General features: G+C 39.9%; 1 protein-coding gene across 2 annotated transcripts; it reads right to left on the minus strand.

The window, feature by feature from the left end:
* Window positions 1–66: 66 nt before the first annotated feature.
* Window positions 67–26,420, minus strand: si:dkey-264d12.5 (cingulin). 2 transcript variants are annotated; one of them, XM_052110916.1, is made up of 18 exons: window positions 25,983–26,420; window positions 24,555–24,737; window positions 24,335–24,455; window positions 23,986–24,200; window positions 23,756–23,839; window positions 21,104–21,269; window positions 20,937–21,008; window positions 20,711–20,826; window positions 14,707–14,777; window positions 12,511–12,745; window positions 12,329–12,406; window positions 12,128–12,250; window positions 11,864–12,034; window positions 10,352–10,464; window positions 5,624–5,765; window positions 5,397–5,533; window positions 1,699–1,819; window positions 67–1,531 (listed from the first exon to the last, which is right to left on the minus strand). In XM_052110916.1, the coding sequence occupies exons 1-18, from the start codon at window positions 25,995–25,997 to the stop codon at window positions 1,472–1,474; spliced, it is 2,223 nt and encodes a 740-aa protein (XP_051966876.1). In that variant the 5' UTR covers window positions 25,998–26,420; the 3' UTR covers window positions 67–1,471. The 2 variants fall into 2 exon arrangements, with proteins under 2 accessions (XP_051966876.1, XP_051966875.1); XM_052110915.1 differs by having other exon boundaries at window positions 10,352–10,467.
* Window positions 26,421–27,347: the final 927 nt, after the last annotated feature.

A 27,347-nucleotide genomic window follows, 5' to 3' on the forward strand; every position in this document is an offset into this window, starting at 1 on the left:
AACAGGATGTCATTATTAAAAATAGTTTTCAGGTAAGACTTTAACCTCAGTTTCAATTGGCTTAACACTTTTTAATAATAAACAAAAAATAAATAATTGCTTCAAAACTTAATAAGCTTGATTTGTACAATTTAAAACGATTTTACTCTCAAATGAGAGTCAGTCTTACATCAGGGGTTTTTAAACTTTTTAATGATAACCACAACATTTGATGATCCCCTTGTGAGGAACCCCCTGTGGGAAAAGCAGTCAATATTACATTTTAAAGACTTCTTGTTTGCAAAATTTAAATAATTAACTTTTTTATTGTTATTATACTAAAGCCAAAATAAGTTATTAAATATTTAAAACATATAATTAAGAAAATCTCTCATTTGAAATATTTACATTTATTGTAAAAAGTGCTTTATCAATCAATTTAAAGTATACAATAAAACATTAAAGATTGTCTCAAAGCAGCTTTACAGAGAATAGTACAACACTTGTTTCATCATGGAATATTCCGGGTTCAATACAAGTTAAGCTCATTCAACAGCATTTGTGACTATGTTGATTACCACATGAAATTATTTTGACTCGTCCCTCCTTTTCTTCAAAAAAGCAAAAATGGAGGTTCCAGTGAGGCACTTAAAATAGAAGTGAATAGGGGCTGATATTTGAAGTTTTTAAAGGCAGAAATTTGAAGAAACTTATAATTTTATAAAAACACTTATATGAATTCTTCTGTTAAAACTTGTGTGTTATTTGAGATTTTAAGTTGTTTATCGCCATATTTATAGTCATTTTAGGGTTTGTCAACATTACATCATCAAGGTAAAGAAGTTGTAAAAAAACTTTACACAGAAAGCGATTTTATCACTAAAATAATTTTTACACACATAATGTTTATGTCTTGTGGCTATATATTTGAAAAAGTGAATATTTTAATGTTCAAAAATTGGCCCCCATTCACTTCTATTGTAAGTGACTCACTGGAACCTCCATTTTTGCTTTTATTAAAGAAAAGGAGAGACGAGTCAAAATACAGTTTTGTTGTAATCAACATTATGCCACAACTGCTGTTGACTGAGCTTAACTTGTATTAAACCCAGAATATTCCTTTAAATTATATGCCAATTTATTTTTATTTCTGTTTTTATTTCTTACTATGGACGTCAACACAATAAAATAATTGTGATTTCAGAATGAAAGGGTAATAATGTAAGACGAAACAAAAAAAGTCTTACGTTTCTCACTCTTTCTCTGAAAATTTTTGCAGACCCCCTTACTGCCCCTGGGGGTCCCTGGACCCCAGTTTGGAAACCCCTTACATGACTCAAATGAGAAGAATGGAAGGTTTTTGTTGCATAAAATAAAAACAGCTTGAGATCATTTGTATGATTATTTAGAAATATTAATAGATTTTATAACTTACAAAATGTACAAAAATAATTTTAGGAGTAATTTACAATGAAAAGAGATCTGAAGATGTTTATGTGGGCAGGGCAGGTTGGTCTTCTCCCTCTATGATGCGGCTCTCTTCAGTGACTTCCTGTAGGGAAAATGTGAACACAGGTCACAGTGTTAGAAATCTGATTGCTCGCACACAACATAAACATCAGAATAACAGCCACTACAGATTGCAAAAACCAACACACTACAGAAAATAAACTAAAATGAGCAACAAACAGCTTTCATATAATCTCAAAGTAGAATTACTGGACTTGTTGAAGAATTGTCACAATTCGTCTCGGCCAGTATTGCCAGGCATTCAATGCGCTCGGACATTTGTGCTGTTGTTTGTTGTAGATGAATATTTTCTTCTTCAAGCAAATGTATCCTGGGAAATGAAGCATTCAGTGCAGGTTAAACACATGCAGTAAAGTGGACCCAAAAGGTATTGACACTTTTATGCTACACTCTAGAGCCCGAAGCCATTTGTTTTGAGAATAATGGCTGGCTGATGAAGTTATTGGCTGGCTAGCCGGCTCAGCCAAAACCTAAATGGCTGCTGCAGCCGCCAAACTTTTCATAGCTGCAAATGGCTGAAGCTGCCACTTCATGTCTACAGATGTCTATGTTCAGTGGTGGACAGTAACGAAGTAAATGTAATTCGTTACTGTACTTAAGTAGCTTTTTTGTGTATCTGTACTTTACTGAAGTATTTAAATTTGGGGAGACTTTTACTTTAACTCCACTACATTTCAAAGTCAAATATCTTTTTACTCTACTACATTTTCAAAATCAGTCGTTCCTTTTTATTTATGAGTGGATAAAAACGTAACTGGTCAAACGAGCCACCAATCACAGTACAGCGCGCGCGCTTTGTCTTGAACTTGCCTTGGCGGCATCTGCTAAGCGCGAACCAGGGGTGCGTTTCCCAAAAGCATCGTTAGCCAACTATGGTAGCAAGTTCCGTCGTTATCATCATAGTTCAACGAGTCGGTGTTTCCCGAAACCATCGTTCCAACGAACATTCGCAAACAGCATCGCAGAGTTGTGTGGTTGGAACGACAGCTCTCGACCTGTGGTTAGAAGCAGAGTTTCTTGTTATTATAACATGTGGGCTTAATAAATTATTATCTTGAGCCAAATAAGCAAGATGACATTCAGTACAATCAGTATCTTTTATTTAGAAGACATACAAATGTCCTTTATGTCTTTTAGTTTGTCAATAGATTTAAAGCACCGTTTTTGAAGAGTGTGCATGTGTGAACGTGCTCTAGTGTGTAAGAACGAGCCTATGATTGAATCTGGAAATAAAGCAAATAACTGAGAAAAATATGAGAGAGTCCTCAGATGACATGTCCGTAATTTATAGCAAAACATCTAGCATTAATTCGATCATTAATTCGAACAGATTCATTAAAAGTAGTTTTTAATCCACCACATGTGTGACATCATTAACCAACGTGGTTGAACAACCAATTTGCGACAATACTGTTTCGGGAAACAGTCGTGACTTGCAAGTTGATTTCTTCAACAGTGCATCGTACTACGGTAGTGGAGCAGCAAGTTACGTCATTGTACGGGAAACGCACCCCAGAGCCATTAAATATGAGAGTTGCTAACATAGACGGTTGCGACAGTGATCTCGCCTCAATAGTTCCAAACAAATTGCGTTGCCAATGATTTTAAGCGGGGCAGAGAGCAGCAGCTATTATTGCAGCAATTATCGGTAAATATTGACGCATAATGTACATTGCTTATTATGTTGACACTAAAATGACTTGCATATAATAGCATTGTTTTTCTGGAGAGTAGCAGAAACACTGCATTAATACGCTTTTGTGTTTAATTTTGGAGGAAATTGGCTGCTCCCATAACATAGAATATATATATATATATATATATATATATATATATATATATATATATATATTCTATGTATGTGTGTGTATATATATATCTATATATATATATTTATATTTAATGGCATTGTGCAGGTTTATGTGAATGTATCGTAACATTAGGATGTTAATAATTATGACCATAGACGCTCGAGAAAAATATATACAGTAAATACTGTAAATGTATTATACCTTATGGGAACAGTCCCATTCCCTCCAAAATTAAACACACAAAAAATTTATTCAATTCAAATATATATATATATATATATTAGTAGTATATATATATATATATATATATATATATATATATATACACACACACACATCTGACTAATTAATGTCATATTATTAATAGATTGGTGTGCCAAGAGTGACGTTAGTCTTCATGTAGACTGAGTTAAGCAAGAGTCTTGTGACAAATTATAATAGGACATTATGGCCATAAAAATCATAGTACTTGGATACTTAAGTACATTTGAAGGCAAATACTTTTGTACTTTTACTCAAGTGAATTTTTAAAGGCAGCACTTCTACTTTTACTTAAGTAATATTTTACCTTGAGTATCTTTACTTTAACTCAAGTACATGGTATGTGTACTTCGATCCACCACTGTCTATGTTATACTGATTTACTAGATCTCAATATTTCCAAGCAATGCATGGCTTACACTATATTTCTACAAAATGCAATACAATGTAATAAAGAAAACACCAGATTTTACTTTCACAACGTTTGTACATATTTATTTTGTAGTCTGTATGCTACTAAACATTTTCACATAGCCTACAATGTGTTGTGTTTAGGCTAAATGCATGTAGGCTAAGTTGTATACAATAACTTGGCATTATCATGGATGAAGCTTATCATATTACACCTTGATTAAGAATGCAAACTTTTGTTGAATTTTATGAGAAATCTACAGACGTAAACAGACGAAGTGTAGTAAAATAAAGACCTAAATGTGTATTTCGGACTTTTTTCACCACAAGTCTGAAAGAAGACATGTTATTGAAGACAAATATCCAAAAATCTCAAAATTGACCAGTAAAAAAAAACTATGTTTTTGCCTGCCGTGTCTCGCCTTAATATAAACACACACTGTTATCAGTAGCCTATTATTTTGGACAAAGTTTTGCACATTTCACTTCAATGTACACTTAAGCATGCGTCGTGAATTAGCAATGTGGAAACGGTGGTTTGTTACTGCAGTAATATCACGTTCAATGCTATAAATCTCTCCGTTCCAGAATATTTGGTTCATAACATCAATATTTGATTCAGGTGTTTGTGCAACCGTGCCCTGAAGATTTAACAAAAGTCTGGGTAGGCCTAAGTTAAGAAAAAAGTAAGTAGGAATTAGGAAAGTATGTGAGAAGTGAGATCAAAATTACCTTGCTTGCTTCTTTCCGCCATTTCACCTCAGTGCGAGAAAAACATGCATCGCTTCTTCTGTACGGAAAACGAGCAATTTTAATTGGTCGTCAATTCACTGTGAGTCTGTGTGTCGTAGCAACGAGCACAAGACTGCGCTGTTATGAATCCAGTGGGAAAATAGATCTCGTGTATCGTTTATATATTTCGTGTGTGTATGTCTCTATGTGATAGAATTATTATTTGATGCAAATAATTCTAGCCGGCTCAGCCAAACTTTATCAGATGGCGGCTCAATTTGGCTTACGAAATTATTGGCTGGCGGCGGCTGAAATTCTAAATGGCGCAAATGGCGGCGCCTGGCGCGGGTTCGGGGTCTACTACACTCAAACAGGTCTGCATGCCATTGTGTTAGACAACAACATATCAAAGCAAGTAAAATTTAGTTTCTCTGCTAAGACACCTGCATGTACACTTGAGGGGTTAAAAGTCATTGCAAAATTGTCTCAGAAGTTAGTTTTGAGAAAAGCTCCAGCAGCATTTGAGCGCAGATGCCATTTGCTTGTAATATTTTGTATCTAATGCAATGACATTTGAATTGCCCCAATAGTTTTTGGGGCCACCGTATTGACATATACATATATAGATTTAGATGCATGTGTGTTTGTCATAATCATAACTCACAACAGTACCTCATCTGCATGGAGGAAACCGTATCTAAAGCATTTTTTTGTGCCTCTTCCAAATCGTGCAGTTGAGAAAAAAGGTCTCTCGTCTTCTGGAGCAGCATCTCATTTTCAGATGAAATTATCTCCATCATGTCTGACCTCTGATGAGATGCAGATATCATAATTTAAGTCAAACAACTACTTTTCAGTTTTGTCATTCAATTGTTGCATAACGCAGTCTGCAATGGTACCTTCTCTTCCTGCTTCTTGAGAATGAAAATCTCTTTCTCGGAGTCCTTTATTTTTTCGTCGCGCCACCCTATTTCTCTCAGGTACACTCCTTTGGCACGGCTCAGCTTGTTTTTGTAGTGGATTTGCTTGTTGTTGTATTTACTGAAGACAAAATAGTGCAAATAGTCAAGATACAAGGCTTCCCAACCTTTTTGGTCAGCTAAACCCCTTTGAAAATTAGTTTTATTAAGACTGTCAATTTAACATGTTAATTCAGTGCAATTCATTATAAAAATGTATGTGCAAAAAAAGCATTTTAAGCTTGAAATAACACCTGTTTTCAGCAGTGGGCAGTTAGCGAAACTGCAGCTGTATAGGCAATGCGCAGCTGTACAGATAACAAACCACACTCATGCTTGCTTGACTCCATTGACAGCACAAAATGAGGACTCATTCTTGCATTCAAACACAGCTGAATGGTGCTTTTCTAAATGTCAAATTACAGTGCATTCATAAAGTATTCAGACCCGTTAATTTTTCAATTTTATTTATCTTGCAGCCTTATGCTAAAATGCTTAAAAAAATTATTTTCACATCAATCTGCACTCCCTACTTCATAATGACAAAACAAAACCCAGATTTTTGATAACTATTTTTTTATTGATGCATTTATTAAAAAGAAAAAACTGAAATATCACATTGACATAAGTATTCAGACCCTTAACTCGGTACATTTGGCCGTGTTTACAGCCTGAAGTGTTTTTGGGTATGATGTGACAATCTTTGCACACATGGATTTGGGGATTTTCTGCCATTCTTCTCTGCAGATCCTCTCAAGCTCTGTCAGGTTTTATTGGGACCATCGGTGGACAGCCATTTTCAGGTCTCTGGCTGGGCCACTCAAGGACATTCACAGAGTTGTCCCTAAGCCACTCTTACGTTGTTTTAGCTGTGTGCTTAGGGTCATTGTCCTGTTGGAAGGTGAACCTTTGACCCAGTCTGAGGTCCTGAGTGCTCTGGACCAGGTTTACATGAAGGATATCTCTGTATTTTGCTGTGTTCAGATTTCCTTCAACCCTGACCTGTCCCACAGTCCCTGCCACTGAAAAACACCATCACAGCCTGATGCTACCACCACCATGCTTCACCGTTGGCAGGGATGCCGCCAGAAATTCTGGGCCCTATGGAAACCAAAATTTCTGGGCCCCCTACATTTTTTACAGATACAATTTAACCCAATAAACATGCCTAGTATACTTTAAAAAAGATACTTAGCGCATTGCATAGTTAAAATGTCTAAAGATGAGTACAAAGCCTACAAAAACAAGAAAAAAATATAGAAATATGTACTTGTTTACATAAAAGGGAGAACATTTATAATCTCAATTGCAATTGCAAGCACAACAGAACATAATGTACACATATTGACATGTACTTTACATGAACAAGCTTTAGCTGGGTCAAACTGCTCAATCAGGAAACATCAGCTAGAACTAACCCATAATTAAATCAGTCCAGGAATAAAACTAGCTAGGCCAAAAGGGCTCAAAATCAAGACACACCAGGAGTAATGCCAGGCCTAAACCAGTCCAGGACTAAACAAGTACTGAACCAGACATCAACTGTTTGTTATCCAGGTCTAACAAAGTTATATGTTCAACATCACTTTATAATGGCCCAGCGGCATACCTTTCTGCTGGCAAAATCATGTATCAAATCATCAAAGTTCAGCTTTCTTGCCAGTTTGCTTTCAATGGATAGTATGGCAAGGTGACAAAGTCTATCCTGCAACATAGCAGACCTCAGATAATTTTTTATCAGTTTCAGCTTACTGAATGCTCTCTCGCCACCAGCAACGGTCACAGGCAGTGTGTAAAATATTCGCAAAACTATGCAGACCTGCTCAAAAAAACTCTGCAGCTGCATTTTGTAAATGCTGTTGACACCCTGGGAAAGTGGCCCTATATACAGAGTTGATGTGTCTGACTTCATCTTCAAATTCACAAGTCAGATCAGTGTTGTATTTTGAAATCAATAGGAGAACGAGGTGCAGACAATAAAGCTGACTCTGCATCTGTATAAGTCAAACACACACACACACACACACACACACACACACACACACACACACACGTAATAATAACCATATTATTTTTATTGGCCTATTTAGTTTTCTTAATATAAAATATTAAAATATCTATTTTGTAAACTCCTTATAGCCAATGGTTACTACAGACACATTTTTTATTCAATTTTATATTATTTTTTCTGGGGCATTTTATTCACATTAAGAACGTCAAGTTTGACAGAATCGATCGTAGCAGCAGCAGCACTGTCACTTCACAGAACACACGACACACACACGGCAAACTGATTTTGTAATTTTTGAAGCGTGTAGATTACTTTGTGTTTTGTAAAGTTATCATCATGTGGCGAACACAGTAGATAAGACGTGTTTAGAGGCTTCAATCTGCGTGAAGTTTCGCGCTCAGGCTCACCTTGTTCGGCTGAGACGGGGACGGGGGACGTGGGGGAAGGAGGAAGTGGGTGTGCAGCAGCCGCTGAATCTGTGTCTATGCGACATGATAACCCCGGAGACAGCAGAGATGTTATTATTGTTGGATGTAAATCATAATTCAGTAATTATTTTACTAAGCTAGCAAGATAAAAGCAGGTCATGTAGCAACAAAAATAAGTAACTCTGAAAGTTTTGGAATACAGGAATAGGGCAAGCTACATTTCTTTTTGGAAAACTGTGTGACATACTGTCGACTTCGGCGTTCTCTGTCTTCTCTTTCCTTCTTTTCTTTCCGTTTTTGATGCCCTGACTTTTGACGTGACATGCCTGCGTGTGTCACTGTCTGCACTGCATCATAGCAAGTGCAATAAGCAAGAGATGCTACACTAGCGATCGTAGCTCGGACAGCGCAGGTGGAATGAACCATTGTGAGGGGGAGGGGTGTGACTGAAACATTAAATACATTATTTGTTTTTTAAATATTAAATCTATGCTCAAAACGGACACAATACACATTTAGTGCATGAGGGGCCCTAGAACATTTAATGTATGTATAAAAAAGAGAAAAGAAATAAGAAAAGAAAAAGGGGGGTCTGCTCTTCTGGGCCCTAAATCAGCCTGGGCCCTTAGAATCGTCCTAACCTTCCACCCCTTTACGGCGCCCTTGACCGTTGGGATGTTATTGTGCAGGTGATGAGCGGTGCCTGGCTTCCTCCAGACATGACACTTGGAATTGAGACAGTTAAATCTTCTTTTTCTCAGACCAGAGAATCTTGTTTCTCAGAGTCCTTTAGGTGCTTTTCTTTTTTTTGTGCAAATTCCAAGCAGGCTTTAATGTGTCTTGCAATGATTTAATGTGTCTTGCAATGAGAGGTTTCCATCTGGCCACTCTGCCATAAAGCCCAGATCGGTGGTGTGTTGCAGTGATGACTGTCCTTCTGTAAGTTCTCCTATCTCCACACATGATCTCTGGAGCTCAATCAGGTTCTTGGTCACCTTTCTTAATCTTAATCCCAATTGCTCAGTTTGGACAGGCAGTCAGTTCTAAGAAGAGTCCTGGTTTTTACAAACTTCCATTTAAGAATGATGGTGGCCACTGTGCTCTTGGGAACCTTCAATGCAGCCAAAATGTTTTTGCAGACTTCCCCAGATGGGGCTCGACACAATCCTGTCTCTGAGCTCTGCAGGCAGATCCTTTGACTTCATGGCTTGGTTTTTGGCTTGATATGCATTTTCAGCTATGAGACCTTATATAGACAGGTGTGTGCCTTTCCAAATCATGTCAAATCAATTGAATTTGCTACCGGTGGACTCCAATCAAAGTGTAGAAAAATTTTAAAGATGATCCAGAGAAACGGGATGCAACTGAGCTAAATTTCAAGTGTCATGGCAAAGGGTCTGAATACTTATGTCAATGTGATATTTCAGTTTTTTATTTTTAATAAATGTGAAAATTATAACAAATTGTAGATTGATTTGAAAAATAATAATAATAATAATTTAGCATAAGGCTGCAACATAACAAAATGTGGGAAAAAATGAAGGGGTCTGAATACTTTCTGAATGCACTGTACGTTTAACTTGACACAACAACCTAAATCCGCTGTATTTGACACGATGCAACCAAAGTGAAACACTACAAAAGCATCTCTTGGACATGTGTACATACAATAACGCGACTGATGTTATAATAAATCGATCTCGAACAGACTGACAAATTTAACTGCAAAATGGGTTGTTGTGTTCAGTAATATGAAAATAAACAATATCTTGCCTTCTTAAGCTACTTTTTGTATTGTCTTATCAATGCCTTACTAGTCTGCCACAGTAATGTAATGCATTATAATGATCTGCATAATATTTATAATATTTTATATATAACTAATTATTGAATCATTATATATTGAATTATTGTTATTTGAGGGCCTTTCTCAGCACATATTTATTTATGTGATTAATTGTGATTACCATAATTAGATTAATTAATCAGCATATCATGTAATTAATTCACTAAAACATTTTAAACGATTGAGAGCCCAAGTTTTTATAGATAAATGTATTTTTTATTATATATAATCATTTCATTTAACTGAATTTGCTATAGAGATTTCTATCACAATCTGACAAACTGGCATTTTACATTTATTCACTTGGCAGACGCCTGCAGTTCCATCATTGACCTCAAGGCTCTTAAATTCATCTTTAATGCTGCAGTTTGGGAACTTCTTACCTCCTCTCAGCATCCACACTAACTAGGGCGAGCTGAAGTTCTGTCCTGAGAGATTCAGTCTCCTGTTGACTGCTGGTCAGTCTGCTCTCCGAGTCATTAATATATTCTTGGAGCTGCTTAAACAGGAAACAGAATTATTTCTATTAACTACACATTATTTCTGAGTCAGTACTAATACATTAATGACCTTTGTAATTGCTAATTCCCACATAACAGGAAACATTCCAAACTCATACATTTTGACTAGCATTATGCAAAGGTTGTATTTAAGAAGAAATGATCTTAAAATAACATTAATGGAATGCCATTCTAATGCTAGAAGTACTTAATTAAGTTCTTTGTGTAGCATTGTTTGAATGTCTTTTAAAGGAATATTCCAGGATCAATACAAGTTAAGCTCAGTGTACAGCATTTGTGGAACATTAAGCTCAGTGTACAGCATTTGTGGAACAATGTTAATTACCACAAAAATAAATTTTGGATTTAAATAAAGCAAGAAGGTTACAGTGAGGCACTGTGGCGAGCAGGGCGGGGTAGAGCGGCATCTGGGCAGAGCGAGGCCGGGGAGATGAGTGGTGAATGAGGTCCACCTGTGTGCCACACCGGTCTCGTGTTCCAGTGAGGGATGGCAGGATTATTTAAGGAGAGGAGACAGCGGCAGATGAGGGCGAGAGATGCACGAAGCTGTCTGTGTGTGTGTGTGTCTGCGTGTCTGTGGTGGATGCTGAAAAGCAAGACTTTTGTGTACTGCTGAAAAAGAGCGACGAGTCTAATAATTGTTTTGGTCATCAACATTATGCCACGAATGCTTTTGTTTTAACTTGTATATATTTTCCACAATAATTGATCATAATGTTCAAATAATTGACGGTATAGCCTAGGTGACGCAATATTAGTTGTTAAGTAGTTGAACGTTTTCAGGATCGCTACGCTAATTAAAGTTCCACTAACATTAATGGTGTGTTTATGTCGTGTCAAAATTACTGTAATTTCGCGATTACAACTAGTCATGATTCTACTCGAAACTTTTCATCTCCTCATACTCAAATTATTTGTTTCTATGTTAATAACGCCAACATAGTTCCATGTGTGTCTGTTGTTGATGACAGCAAAATATTCAATTACAACATGAATTAATTCACATATATATGCCCTTGCAAAATGCTTAGGAACATAGAAAGTGTACCAGGTAATGATGACTTAAATGACAAATCAATCGGAAATATGTATAAACTATCTTAAAGTGTTGTGGCTCCTGCCATGTTGGTTATTTTTACATGACGTCACAAAGGTCAAGTTGTAGCTTCCATAGAATTCGCAGTTTGCAACTTGTAATTTCGAGTTCTACGCAGATGAGATAAGGCCACATCCACGCTAATCCTTTTTCGTTTGAAAACGTAATTTTCAGTTTCTTAACGTCATTGTTTTCCAAAGTGAACCGAATTATGGGTGGCAAAATGTAAGGTTTGTTTTTTTTACAGAGAAACGTTACACCCCTTATATCAATTGTACCTTCAAGTTTTCCTGCTCCAGATCAGTGATATTTCTTAGTAGCTGTGTATTGTTTTCTCTCTCGGAGAGCAGTTCAAGTTTGGTGGTGCTAATGATGTTCTGGGTTCTTTGAAGTTCCACAGCCAACCTCTTTTGCTTCTCAGCATCCTGCTGTAGCTGAACCTCCTGTGACTGTGATGGAAGAAGAGAACATTGAAGGTCTCAGCTGTGTGGTAAATGTCCCATTTTACATTTATACCTGCTCAGTTTTCATGGTTTCTTCACCTGGACCAAAGCTTTGGTCTGGTCAATTTGCCTCTGCATGGCCGTGGACTGCTGTCTCATCTTCTCCTGCATTTCCTGGAGGACTGACTTCAGATTGCAAACTTCATCGTTCAGAGAGGACAACTGAAAAGCCAGTGATCGAGACCCTTAGCATGACTAGCAACCAGATAAATGTTGAAATCAAGGAGAATTTACTCTAACCTGCTTCAGGTGTTCCTTGCATTGTCTTTCCACTTCCTGGGCCTCTAGCTTTTGTAACTTAGCCACTAAATCTCTGATCTGTGATAGCAGTTTAGACACAACATAAGATTGAAATGTTAGGATTAGAGGGATCTAGTTGAATTTGTATATAATATATATATGATCTCCACCTTAGTCCTCACCTCCACGTGAAGGCCGCCAATGGTGGTCCTATAATCTTCTGCCTGCTTCTCACAGAGTCTCTGGAAGTCTTGAACCAGCTGCTCTGCCTCTATCCTCTTCAACTTGTGTTCCTCGCATTCCTCCTCTGTTCTCCTCCTCAGATCTGCTTCCATCTCAAACTCCACCTGGAGCTTGAACGTGACTTGCGTCATATCTTGTAGGACGCTCAACCTCTCCTGCATCTCCTCATGACACCTGTAAAAACAGTCCTTCACTTATTATTGCAAGCACTTTCGAAATGTAATCATATGAAGGATATGAATTTTAGATATTTGTAATACAACCCCAATTCCGAAAAAGTTAATACAGCACTTTGAGAACAATGTTCCCCAAAGACAAATTGGAAGGATTTGGGGCATTTCACCCTCTACAGTGCACAATATAGTTAAAAGATTCAAGGAATCTGGTCAAATCTCTGTCTGCAAAGGGCAAGACAAAAACTTCTGAATGCATGTGATCTCTGATCCCTCAAACGTCACTGTCTTAAAATGGCAACACCATTCGTTGCTTCATCCACAGATGCAAGTTAAGATGTTACTATGCAAAGCAGAAGCCATACATCAACACTGTCCAGAAGTGCTGCCGGCTTCTCTGGGCTCGGTCTCATCTTAGATGGAAAGTAGAACAGTGGATCCATATTTTTTGGTCTGCCGAGCCATCGTGTTCACCAGGCCAAAGAGGAAAAGGACCATCTAAGCTGTTATCAGCATCAGGTCCAAAAGTCAGTGTCTTTATGGGCCAGGGGTGTGTCAGTGCCCATGGCATGGGTAATTCACACATCTGTGAGGGCACCATTAATGCAGACAGATATGTACACATTTTGGAGCAGCATATACTACCATCCAGCAGTCTTTTCCAGGGATGTCCCGGAATTTTCAGCAGGACAACTTCAAACCACATACTGGCTGAATAAGCAGATAGTGCGGGTGCTAAATTGGCCTGCCTGCTGTCCTGACCATCTCCAATTTAGAATGTGTGGTACATTATGAAGTGCATAATATGGCAACAAAGAGCCCATACAATTATGCAGCTGAAGACCTGTATAATGGATGAATGGGGGAAAATTCCACTTTTCAGTGCCTAAATGCTTAATAAGTGTTAGAAGAAATGGTGATGTTTCAGAGTGGTAAACACTCAACTTTTTTGTAGTGTTTTGCAATCATCTGATTTTAAATGACTGTACATTTAAAACAAACAATGACATTCAAAATATAAAACATAATAGACATGTTTAGTTGTAGTGCTTTCAATATAGCAAAGGGTGAATATAATTTACAAATCGCACATTTTTGGTTTTATTAGCATTTTTCATACTGTCCCAACTTTTTCAGAATTGGGGTTGTATAATACCTATCACACTAGTGAAAATGTTAATTCTTGATATAAGAAATAAGGTTTTAACAAGTAAAAATTTTAATTTTTACGTAGAATTGTACAATGATCTGCCATTCACTTCTGTTCAAATCGCAATTACAGATACCGGTATATATAATTAATTTCTTACTACCAGTTAAAATTTCAAATATGAATACATCTATTAAAAATGCTATTTTTAATATATCTTTATTTTTATAATTTTTTTCAACATGTTAGATATCAGGCCATATGGAAATGGATTTCAGATATAAAGAGAAATTAAAGATATTAAAAAAGACTTTCTTACTAGTTACAAAAAATATTAAAGATACCTGAAATTAACATCGCCACTAGTAAAAAATAATTACAGATATCAAAAATGTACATTTTTACTAGCTGTAATTCAATTGTTGACATCAAGAATATGACAATTTGTGCTAGTGACAATGTAATTTGTGATATGAAAAATAAGAAGTGCATTGTTTAATATATATATATAAAATGATTACTTATAGGTTTTTAAAAATATAATACATAAAAATTATATATATTTATAATTCATATCCTGCACAATTAAAATAATAAAAAGTTTGATCAGATGCCATATTTAATTTACTTTAATGACTAATTTACACTAATTATAAACAAGAAATAAGAACTAAGTTCCATATAATTGTTTTATGTGAACAGGAATATTTTCTGTGAAGACTTTGTCAATGTTTGTTGGCTAAACAATGGAAACCCAAGTTTCTTTCTTTAGTTACTTATGTTAATTTTATAATAGCAAATTGCTACCAAACCGTTTATGGATATTCTCTTCCTGTGATGTCTTTTCTTGTGGTGGAGTGGCAGAGCTGTCAGAGTTTTCATCCTGTCAATGAGAAATAAGATAAATGGTGTTTTGGTAGTGTTTTTAAATGGGTCCAGAGTCTACCCTGCTGAAAAGGCTAGCTTAGATCAGAATGAATTTCCATGCTCACCAGGCTGATCTAGTAAACATGTAGGCACTAACTCAATCCAGATACATTTGTTTAGAGAAAATTTTAACTATACTAACTAGGGCTGTCAATCGATTACATTTTTTAATCGAATTAATGACATGGTGTCCCGATTAATTAATCGCAATTAATCGCAAATACAAATATTTGCTGAGAAAGCCCCTCATATAACAATAATTCAATATATAATGATGAAATAATTGTACATAGTTATCTTTAAATATATGTGTGTATATATATATATATATATATATATATATATATATATATATATATGTGTGTATATAGGTGTGTGTATATATAACGGTGTGTGTATATATATATATATATATATATATATATATATATATATATATGTATATATATATATGTGTGTGTGTATGTGTGTGTGTGTGTGTGTGTGTGTGTAAAATATATATATGTGTGTGTATATATGTGTGTGTGTAACCCGCACACACAAACACATGACGAGACAGTCACAATGTCGGAGAAAACTGCTTTATTCCAACAAAGCAGGCAACAGTACAAAAACAGGGCAAATCCAGTGAAGAATGGTCAGGGTGAGCGTTAAATCGAAGCCGGGGAATCAAGATAGGGTAAAGGGGCAAATCCAGGAGAGAGTGGTCAACGAGAGCGTAGGGGGTCAAAGCCGGGGTAATCAGAATAAGAATAACAAGTGGGAGCAAAAGACAGGGGAACAAGGAGAGCTGGCAAGCTAAGAGGTGAACGAGAGGAGGTCAAAACTAGACGAGACTAGCTGGGGGCAAAGACACGGGAAACTAAATACAATAATCAACAACCGTGAGACGAAAGGGTAGTGATATATATAGGGGCGAGTGCAGGTGTGCAGGTGAAACTAATGTGCAGGAGTGCAGATGACGTGAGTGCAGGTGGTCATAATGTTCTGGGGGATTGGAAACGCGTGAGAAACTCGAGGAAGGGAGATTGCCTACGAGCATGTGAGCGAGTAGGAGCAAAGTGGGCGTGAGGGCTCGACCGAGCAAAAAGAGCGTGTGAGCTCGAGGGAGCGTGGGAGCTCGAGGGGCGAGGGCGGTGTTCGTGACAGTACTCCCCCTCTAAAACGGACGGCTCCTGATGGCCGGCTCGGTTGCGAGGAAGTGGTGCTGGACCGAACCCAACAAACAAAAAACCCTGAACAGACAACCCACAAAACACACAAACAAAATTGAGGGCAGTCCAAGGGGCACAGAGGGAAATGAGACAGTCCATGGGGTCAATGGGCAGTATCAAGGCAAGGTCTGGGGGAACATAGCGGACAGGCGGGTGGTCGGGAGATCTAGGGGGCAGCCGTAGGGCAGAGACAGGGTCAGGGGGTCTGGAAGGCGACTGGAGGACAGGGACTGGGTCCGGGGGTCTGGAAGGTGACCACCGGACAGGAATAGGGTCCGGAGGCCAGGGAAGAGGCCACAGGACAGGGAGAGGGTCAGGAAGTCCGGGCTGAGTCGTGAAAGGTGGTGCCGTCAGAGGCGGCACTGTAGGCGGCTCTGAAGGTGGGGTTCTGGAAGGCTCTGGAGGTGGAGCCGAAGGAGGCTTTAGGGGCGAAGGCCTGAAAGGCTCTGGAGGTGGAGCCGAAGGAGGCTTTAGGGGGGAAGGCCTGGAAGGCTCAGGAGGTGGAGCCAATGGAGGTGGCGCCGTGGGAGGTCCCCGAGGCGACGACCTGGCAGGCTCTGTAGTCTCGGGGGGTAGAGCTGTAGGAGGCCCGAGAGGCGGAGCCATAGAAAGCTCTAGAGTCTTTGGGAGCAGAGCCGTGAGGGGCTCGGGAGGTGGAGCCGTGGGAGGCTCGGGAGGCGGAGCCGTAGGAGGCTCGGGAGGCGGAGCCCTAGGAAGCTCTGGAGTCTCGGAGTAGGAGTAGAGCCGTGAGAGGCTCGGGGAAAAAGGTCGTGGAAGACTCGAGAGGCTCTAGAGGTGGGGCCCTGGAAGGCTCGAGAGGCTCGAGGGGGGGAGCCATGAAAGACTCAAGAGACGGAGCCCCGAGAGGCTCGGGAGGAGGAGGAGCCCTGGAAGACTCGAGAGATGAAGCCCTGAGAGGCTTGGAAGGGGGTGGAGCCCTGAAAGACTCGAGATGAGAAGCCCTGAGAGGCTTGAGGGGAGGAGGAGCCCTGAGAGACTCGAGAGGGGAAGCCCTGAGAGGCTTGAGCGGGGGAGGAGCCCTGAGAGACTCGAGAGGCGAAGCCATGAGAGGCTTGAGGGGTGGAGCCATGAAAGACTCGAGGGACGGAGCCCTGAGAGGCTCGAGGGGAGGATGAGCCCTGAAAGACTCGAGAGGGGAAGCCCTGAGAGGCTTGAGGGGGGGGAGGAGCCCTGAGAGACTCGAGAGGAGAAGCCCTGAGAGGCTTGGGAGGGGGAGCCCTGAAAGACTCGAGAGGAGAAGCCCTGAGAGGCTTGGGAGGGGGAGCCCTGAAAGACTCGAGAGGAGAAGCCCTGAGAGGCTCGAGAGGAGGAGCCCTGGGAGGCTTGGGAGGAGGAGCCTTGAAAGACTCGGGAGGAGAAGCCCTGAGAGGCGGCGCTCTGGGAGGCCCGAGAGACTTGAAAGGCAGAACCCTGGGCGGCTTGGGAGGTAGAGCTCTGGGAGGCTCGAGAGGAGGAGCCTTAGGAGGCTCGAGAGGAAGAGCCCTGGGAGGCTTGAGAGGAGCCCTGGGAGGCTTGGGAGGAGGAGCCTTGGGAGACTCGAGAGGCGGAGGCCGCGAGGGCTCTGAGGGGCGAGCAGAGGCTGGCAGAGCCGTGGAAGACTCTGGGGGCGGAGCAGAACCCGGCAGAGCCGTGGAAGACTCTGGGGCGGAGCAGAACCCGGCAGAGCTGTGGAAGACTCTGGGGGCGGAGCAGAACCCGGCAGAGCCGTGGAAGACTCTGAGGGAACCTCTGCTGTCTTGAGCACAAGACGAGACTGGGGAGAAGGGGCCCTCTTCCTTCTCTTGCGTCCTCGGCCAACAGGGGACGTGGCCATGGGGACGGTCGAGGCTACAGGCGCTGGCTCGCCGACCGTGGCGGGCATGGGCGCTGGCTCGCCGACCGTGGCGGGCATGGGCGCTGGCTCGTTGGCCGTGGCGGGCATGGGCGCTGGCTCTCTGGCCGTGGCGGGCATGGGCGTTGACTCGCTGGCTGTGCCAGGCTTCGAGACTGGGGCCGTGACAGGCTTCGGGACTGGGGCCGTGACAGGCCTCGGGACTGGGGCCGTGACAGGCCTCGGGACTGGGGCCGTGTCAGGCTTCGGGGCTGGGGCCGTGACAGGCCTCGGGACTGGGGCCGTGACAGGCTTCGGGACTGGGGCCGTGACAGGCTTCGGGACTGGGGCCGTGACAGGCTTCGGAACTGGGGCCGTGACAGGCCTCGGAACTGGGGCCGTGTCAGGCTTCGGGGCTAGGGCCGTGTCAGGCTTCGGGGCTAGGGCCGTGTAAGGCTTCGGGGCTAGGGCCGGGTAAGGCTTCAAGACGGGGGCCGTGGTAGGCTTCAAGACGGGGGCCGTGGTAGGCTTCAAGACGGGGGCCGTGGTATGGAATGCTGGTTCAGTTTCTGCCTCCCCCACAGTAAACGAGGAACCAGCGTACAGTAGGGCGAGGTCAATAAACTGAGCCAGGTTGAGAGAGCAGCGACCACCAGGCATGAATGATGAGGCTGGCTCATTCAGTCCAAATTGAAAAATGTCTTTCAGAGCCACCTCATCAAAATTCACCTGGTACGCCAGGGCACAAAAATCCATAATATAAGCCTCCAAGGGTTGGCTCCCCTGGCGCAAACCCAAGAGTCGGGCCGCTGGCTCCATAATGTCAAGGACGGGGTTATGAGTTACATAACCACTGCCTTCACGGAAAACCCTTGGTTCGCGTCTGATGACACATAAAACCTCTCCGGGGATGGAGAGCTTGGTCAAGTTTCCACACCGTAGCTCCTCGCGCTGAATGTGACGTGTTCCTCCGCTCTAGTGAACTGCGCGAATCCTCAGCGTGACGCATTGTGACTGTCTTCGGTGGGGTTGGTTATTTTGTAACCCGCACACACAAACACAAGACGAGACAGTCACAATGTCGGAGAAAACTGCTTTATTCCAACAAAGCAGGCAACAGTACAAAAACAGGGCAAATCCAGTGAAGAATGGTCAGGGTGAGCGTTAAATCGAAGCCGGGGAATCAAGATAGGGTAAAGGGGCAAATCCAGGAGAGAGTGGTCAACGAGAGCGTAGGGGGTCAAAGCCGGGTAATCAGAATAAGAATAACAAGTGGGAGCAAAAGACAGGGGAACAAGGGGAGCTGGCAAGCTAAGAGGTGAACGAGAGGAGGTCAAAACTAGACGAGACTAGCGGGGGCAAAGACACGGAAACTAAATACAATAACCAACAACCATGAGACGAAAGGGTAGTGATATATATAGGGGCGAGTGCAGGTGTAAACCATGACAGGTGATGAGACGAGTGCAGGTGAAACTAATGTGCAGGAGTGCAGATGACGCGAGTGCAGGTGGTCATAATGTTCTGGGGGATTGGAAACGCGTGAGAAACTTCGAGGAAGGGAGATTGCCTACTGAGCATGTGAGCGAGTAGAAGCAAAGTGGGCGTGAGGGCTCGAGCGAGCAAAAAGAGCGTCGCGAGCTCGAGTGAGCGAACAGTGGGAGCTCGAGGGGCGAACGAGCTGGAAGCTCGAGGGGCGGAGCGAGGAGCGGGGTTCAGTGACAGTGTGTGTATATATATATATATATATATATATATATATATATATATGTGTGTGTGTGTGTATATATCAGTCTGTGTGTAATGAATGAATATAATGTCCAAGTTTCACTTTTTGAATGGAATTACTGAAATAAATAAACTTTTGATGATATTCTAATTAAATGACCAGCACCTGTGTGTGTGTGTGTATATATATATATATATATATATATATATATATATATATATATATATATATATATATATATATATATATATATATGATATATATGTGTGTGTGTGTGTATGTATATGTATGTGTGTATATATATATATATATATATATATATATATATATATATATATATATATATATATATATATATATATATATAATAAAAACTATTCAGATAATTAAAATGCATTACATCCTTGTGGCAGAAGAGTTAATCATTGATAAACAATGGCTTAAATGTTTAAAAATTGGTTTTAGAATACAATGTATTGTTTACTACCATATTATTGAACATATTTCAGTCATTGGCATCGAGTTCACAGCAATCCATTTTGCAAGTGAATTTGTCAATCAGTTGGAGATTTATTATGAGGGCTTGTTTAAGCGCCCGTCAATGTACACCTGCACTAGACATGCTTGTGTAGTGTCTCTGGTGCGTTGCATCATAAACATAAAATGTTTAGGTCACTGTGTCGAGATAAATATAATTTGATACTTAGAACACATCTTGAGATTACTTAGTTCGAATTGTACTCCATCAAATATTGAAAGCAAGAACATTGTTCTTACTTTTACATGTGTTGTGCTGTCTGCTGCAGGGTTGTTTTTTTCACTGTATACACTGCGCATTGCTCATACAGCCAAGGTTTCACTTACTGCTCTCTGGAGTAAACAGGTGGTACTACATTTTTGCATTTCTCAGGAATCTTCCTTAATACGGTCCGGGGGCATTGCGATTAATTGCGCTATTTTTTTTTACTCATTATTTTTAATAAAATTTATCGCACTGAATTAACGTGTTAAATCAACAGCCCTAATACTAACTTTTATAATACGTTTAACATCAAAAAATATAGAAAGGCAAATCTGTGGATTTTTTTTGTAATCTTTCTCTAAGGTTATCTTACCAACACCTGCAATTGTAGATGCTCTGCTTGTAATAACTTCACTGTCTCCCTTAGATGGTACAAATCTTCCTCCAATTTTTTGTTTGTTTCTTTAGTTTTTTGTAGTTCAGCCACATCTAGAAAGATGGATTGATGGAAAACATCAAGCATAAATTATGTCTTCTGTAGGGGTTGTCTGTATTTTAAAGCAATGGCAAGACAAGGAGAAACCAGGAATGGATTATACCACAGCGCTTCAGCTTCTCCAGTTCCTGTCTGAGGAGTTCAATCTTCATCTGAGCTTCTTGCAGCTCTGGTTCTGAGACAGACATAAGTTTGATGTTGACATGATCTTCATGTGTGTCACCCTCAAACAAACAGCTTCACAAAACTGTCACCTGTGAAGAGTTTTACCATAAGCTTTCTGGGTTAGGTGAGCAGACTCAAGCTCATCCGTGAGTCTGCGGATCTCCTTGTGGGCCATGGTGAGGCGTGCGGAGGCCTCTTCTACATCTCGCTCCAGTTCTTGCAGCGTTCGCCCCTTCAGATTACTATTCCCACAGTACTGTGGATCAACCACCTGGTACAAACACAAAAGAGAGTCATTCAACAAGAGGACAGTTTCCATTCTGTGAACTCCATGAGCCAATAACTAGAGGTCCCTGTCTTAAAGATATTGTTTTTGATATATACTAAATCGCAAAATATTTCCATGCCCACAGCAAGCAATGTCCTTCATAAAGTCAATGGAATGAGTAAGTCATTTTGTGGTACTCTCGATGCAGCCAAGTGAGCCTGACTCACTGGACATTCACTTGACTGTCTGAGGAAACTGAGTGCTTTTTTGTTTCTTTTTGTGCTGGTTCCGCCTAGTGGCTGGAGTTTGTTTTGTGAAATAACATTCCTTCAGGACAGTTTGTTGATCAATCTGCATGTTATTGTGCTTATGCCACCCGTTGGCTGGAGTTTGTTTCTTGGAGGACATTGGAGTGAATAGGTCATTTGTTGCACTCAAGTAACATCTTTTTATTTTGGCACTTTACCGCTAGTGGCTGGAGCTTGTTTTTTGGAGGAACACACCTTCGGGACAGTTATGTGGATGAATCTACATGCTCTTTGTGTTTATGCCTCCTATTGGCTGGAGTTTGTTTTATAGATTATTTTCTGTTGTGTAATTCTGTCTCACAAAATTGATATAGAAGCACCGGACTTGAGCAATGCGATGGCAAAGTTGTCACGGGGGCTCTCGTAGGTGTACATGGACTGTTTCTCTTGATTCTGAGATAACCTTGGAGGAGTTTGGCGAGGTAATTAAGGCCTTGCCTACAGTCTGCATCTAGAGATGCAAGGGTGCGCCTTATGCAATTCAAGATTTTACATAGATTCTATTGGACCCCCTCTAGATTGTATAGGCTTGGTCTTGAAGACACACCCACCTGCTGGCGATGCCAATCGGAGGATTGAGACACGGCGGTGGTGTGCTGAGATCCAGTTTGTAAAATAAAAATTTGTGTTGAAATTTCAGAGTTTTGTGTAACTTGTTGGGCACTCGGGTTTCGTTTTGCCCCAAACTCTGTGTTTTAGGCGATGGGACGGTCATCGATATAATATATAAATACATAAAAATTGGGTCCTGACCAGTGTTATGAAAAGTAGGCAGATTGTTTTAGGGGATGGAAGTCAGTTGGAGATTCGGGAGTGGTGCAAGGAGACTGGAAGGGTGGCAGCTTTCAAGGAGGTTTCATGTAGAAGGCTGGGTTCTGGGATTCATTTGATGGGAATTGGGGCAGTTATTTTATGCTTTTGGGGGACTCTCGGGGAGGGCCTGTGGAGAGAGAGGCGTAGTTTTAAATGTGTACTTTTTTTGTGTACTTATGTGAGACCACAGGGATGTTGTTGAATGGGGAGGGGTAGTAGTGGTAGTTAAATGTTGATTCACTGTATACAGTGTATGTTTTGTTTTTCTTTGTCATCTCTTGAGTAACAGAATACATGTAACGGGATTACGTATTTAAAATACAAAATACAATTAACTATATTCCACTACAGATACAATTTTAATAATTGGTAATTAGAAAACAGTTCAATTCAAAAAGTATTTTGATTACTGAAGAGATTACTTTGCATTTTATTGTCATTTGTTTCATTTCATATTTAGTCCTTTCAGATGGAAAACATTTAAACATATAAATGATGCGATCCAAAGTGTATTTGAACAGCAGTGAATCACTTTCTTATGATGTGTTACATTCATACAAGCAGACAGAGAAGTACGTTTGAAGTAAGTTTGGAGCAAAAGAAATAGAAATAAATCTTGTGTAAACTGTCAGCTTTATGCTAAGCTAAAATGCTATTTCTTGCCATTTTACATGCACATGTTACCAAACACGATCATAGTTTTTTATCAAGAAAATTCACTTTGGATTTTTACTTTTCTAGTAAGACCTTTGATATCATATTCTTGATAATAATTTTATATTGTTTTTCTGTAAAAATATCTAATAATCCTTAAAACAACATCAATTTGATTGATCTTGTTTTAGAAACAACACTGCATAAGATATTTAGGTTTTTCAGAGAATGTATTTTTAACATAAAATGTTAATCTTAAAAATGTTGTCAGCATCATTATTTTTTTTTATACAGAGAATGGTAGGTCTATTACTAAAAGTCCAAAAATAGGAAAAAACACTTTTTTGTGTAGTTTTCCAGAAGTTGTTGTGCCTGTAAATGCACAAGTAAAAAAAACTATCTTAATTCCCTTTTAGATTCTGATTCAGAACATAATTAGAAAATCAGTACAAATATTGACTCATCAATGAAAAAGTTCTTGTGTGATGTTGATAGGTGGGCTTCACTACATTTGTCAATCGGTCCTTGGGAAAAGACACGTTACATTCACATAAAATGAAACCGAAGGTTAGTAAAACAGTGAATGTGGGTGCACACGTGATCTAAAAGGATTGTTAAAATCTTTGCCCTCAAAATCTCACCTGCTACTTTTTGTCATGCGTTTTATCACATGCAGGGGTTAATAGAAATATGACCAGACTGGAATCAACATACAGGAGTCGACTTCTGTTTACTCTGAGCAGCCTTTTTGAGTCCAAGGAGTCTCTTCCAAGGGCTCTGAACTTGTCGTGCCGCCACCTTGTGGAAAAACATGGAAAGAGATGGGCTATATTCATCAAAAGGTCCATGTATTTATAAATAAATACTAGAATACAAGATACACAACGTGTGGTTCTGCAAGTCAAGAATTACAGTAAAACAACAAGAGGACTGTTTCTCTTTACCCCGACCACATTCTCTCCAAGACCCTGTGAGGTTGGCTCCTTTTGGCCATCAGGATAGCATGTGGCCTTCATATCCACATCCTGGCTTTGTGTTTTCTCCTGCAGAGAGGCTCTGTCGGCAAGGAGGTAGGCCACCTGCTCGCAGAGGCTGATGGGAATAATATCAGCCAGACCCTCTTGAAGCAACATCTCAGCGATCTCGCTCCTCTGTGTCTCTGTACAAACAGGTGTCTTCAAAGATTAGAGACATGGTCTAAAAGCCACAAAACTCCAATTTGGTTTTGTTGTGTCTTTAAAGTGTGTTTAAGTCTAAGCCTGGCAAGGAGGACAGACATAAACAATTGCACACCTTGCTGCAGATGAATGTCTTCTATAGTGCCACGAAGCGTTTCATTTTCTTGCTCGAGATGTAACGCCACAGAGTCACGTGTCTTTGTGAGACTCTTAATATGACTGACATATTGCTGAACCTGAGAACACAGACACATCTCAGTATAATGCCATCCTGAATTCACATAATCTGCAAAAGAAAGATTCTACTGTTTCATTTCTCTAGCTCTACAACTCACCTTTTCGATCTCAGCGACACGCTCTTTCTGCAGATCTTGTATCTGCTGGTTGAGAGAGCTCACAGTACTTTCACTGCTCATGAAAAGATTCCACAAAAAATGCAGATGCTCTTCACAGGATGCTGAAGAGTCCAAACCTTCATCCAGCAATCTCTGCTCTATGTCCTGGAACAGCTTTTCATCCTGAACAGAGAAACCGATGAACAAAGTGTTTAAGAATCAATCTTACTGTCTTTCTGTCTGTTTATCTATTTTTCTGTCTGTCTACCTGTCTTTCTGACTCTCTGTCTGTCTTTATATCTGTCTGAAGGTATATCTATCTATGTGTTTGTCTGTCTAATGGTTTATCTATCTGACTGTCTATCTATCTATCTACATATCTGTCTGTCTGATAGTTTATCTATCTGACTGTCTATCTATCTATCTATGTACATATCTGTCTGTCTGATGGTATATCTATCTCTATGTGTGTCTGTCTGATGGTTTATCTATCTGACTGTCTATCTATCTATCTACATATCTGTCTGTCTGATGGTATATCTATCTCTATGTGTGTCTGTCTGATGGTTTATCTATCTGTCTGTCTATCTATCTATCTACATATCTATCTATCTATCTATCTATCTATCTATCTATCTATCTATCTATCTACATATCTGTCTGTCTGATGGTATATCTATCTCTATGTGTGTCTGTCTGATGGTTTATCTATCTGACTGTCTATCTATCTATCTATCTACATATCTGTCTGTCTGATGGTATATCTATCTCTATGTGTGTCTGTCTGATGGTTTATCTATCTGACTGTCTATCTATCTATCTACATATCTGTCTGTCTGATGGTATATCTATCTCTGTGTGTCTGTCTGATGGTTTATCTATCTGACTGGCTATCTAGCTATCTATCTATATATTTATCTATCTACATATCTGTCTGTCTGATGGTATATCTATATATGTGTGTCTGTCTCATGGTTTATCTATCTATCTATCTATCTATCTATCTATCTATCATACATATCTGTCTGTCTGATGGTATATATCTATCAGTCTGTTTGTTTGTATCTATCTGTCTGTCTATATGACTGCCTATCTCTCTATCCATTTGTCTGTCTATCTTTCTGACTTTCTATATGTCTGTCTATCTGTCTTTGGATGAGAGGAGAATGGTGCGCATGCGCATAACTGTTGTTTCGTTTAAAAGACTTTGCGGTTTTCTTGCATGAACCACTCTCTCCACATTTCACAACACATTTGCTTTTTACTAGGCTATTAAGCAAAAAAAATCACCAAATCCTTAGATATTGATTTACATTTCATGAGAGTTGAGACCGATATTTAGCGCCAGTCAGATCGTGACGCGTTGTCCTTTTAAAAAAGTAGTAAAATCCGCGATTCGACACGAGAAAGTAAAAGAAAAAAGCTTACCTGTACTGTACACATCTCCGGAGTTTCAAAAGCCTTTCTGTGAAAAAGTTACGTAATTGTTTTGAAAGTGAGCTATTCCGCAAAAACACGCGTTTCTGAACGCTACTGTGTTGACTCAACTGGACGCATAAAACTATTTCTTTCGATGCGTTCAACGACGCAAATTAAAAAGTTCATGATCCATGCTGCCTAGAAACAGATGTTTGCTAATGTTTCACCTTCTATTCTACATTTTCAGACCGCTAAACCAATGCAACAACGCGTGTCTCGAGAAGCGTTTTTAAAAATGTACCCTCTTTTTTTAATCTGACATGGCGTCTGCAAGAGACGCTGTAAACACATCGAGACGCGGCGTAACGCTCAAATACATCCGTCTAGCGGACGTTTACATAGAAAAACAATTAAAAACTGCGCGGACGGACACGAAACGCATTCGGTGTGAACGGCCCCTTTGGAATGCTCGGCCCGCGGTCAACAGCGAGAAAACAGTCTCCTCGAATGGGCCGTTCCGCACAGCAACCCATCAAACCTCTGTTATAAGAAACGCACTGTTCCATAACAAATGTAGAGCTATAGGGGAATGTTAATAAATGATTAATATATCAGTGCAAACTAATTTAGATTCCTTCCTCTGTGAGATTCATTTTCGTTTAGATTTTCAGATGTTTACACTGAAAGTAAAGCAATTTTAATGTAGGGCCTACATAACTGGATTTTTTAAAAAAAATTCTGAGGATTTATATTCTAATGATTCATTTTCGTAGGAGCAGAAAGATTCCAACACTTGATTGAGGATTCATGGGTGTGAACTGAATGTTTATCTAGGCAGGACATCGTTCCAGATTGTTCCATGTAGTTTTCTAATTGCCTACATTAAAGCATACTACCATGAATGAAACAGGGCAAGAACATAATAAAGTGATCTCTTTGTAGGCTACTGTGCTTTCCATAGCATGTTGTATAGTGCCTACTCGTTTTTTTCCGTCATCTATTGTATATACCCCAGAATCAGCTTTATTGCCAAGTATGCTTACACATACAAGGAATTTGTCTTGGTGACAGGATCTTCCAGTGTACAACAATACAAACAATACCAGTTTCAATTCCAATACTAATATACATTAAGTACATTAGTAAATTGTAGGCTTATATTGTACTATGCATATTAATTCATACATGTCTCATTGTTTGAATTGTAATTGTGTATATTATTGTATGCTGATCAGATTTCCAATTTGATTTCCAAATGTAAAATCTGGTATTCACATTTACACTATTTATTTTTTTTAAACAATGTGCAAATCTACCATGTCAGAAAAGTATCCCATTGATTGTGTATGTACAGTCAGGTACAGATTACCAACC

This window comes from Xyrauchen texanus, chromosome 39, assembly GCF_025860055.1.
Source record: "Xyrauchen texanus isolate HMW12.3.18 chromosome 39, RBS_HiC_50CHRs, whole genome shotgun sequence".
NCBI classification, from domain to species: domain Eukaryota; kingdom Metazoa; phylum Chordata; class Actinopteri; order Cypriniformes; family Catostomidae; genus Xyrauchen; species Xyrauchen texanus.

Excerpts from the sequence above, each read along its gene's own strand:
- si:dkey-264d12.5 (XM_052110915.1), bottom strand. Across the intron at positions 12,746-14,706 it reads GAAGAGAATATCCATAAACG|GTGTCATGAGGAGATGCAGG; the intron begins GTTTGGTAGCAA and ends CTGTTTTTACAG. Across the intron at positions 12,407-12,510 it reads TTGGCGGCCTTCACGTGGAG|ATCAGAGATTTAGTGGCTAA; the intron begins GTGAGGACTAAG and ends CTGCTATCACAG.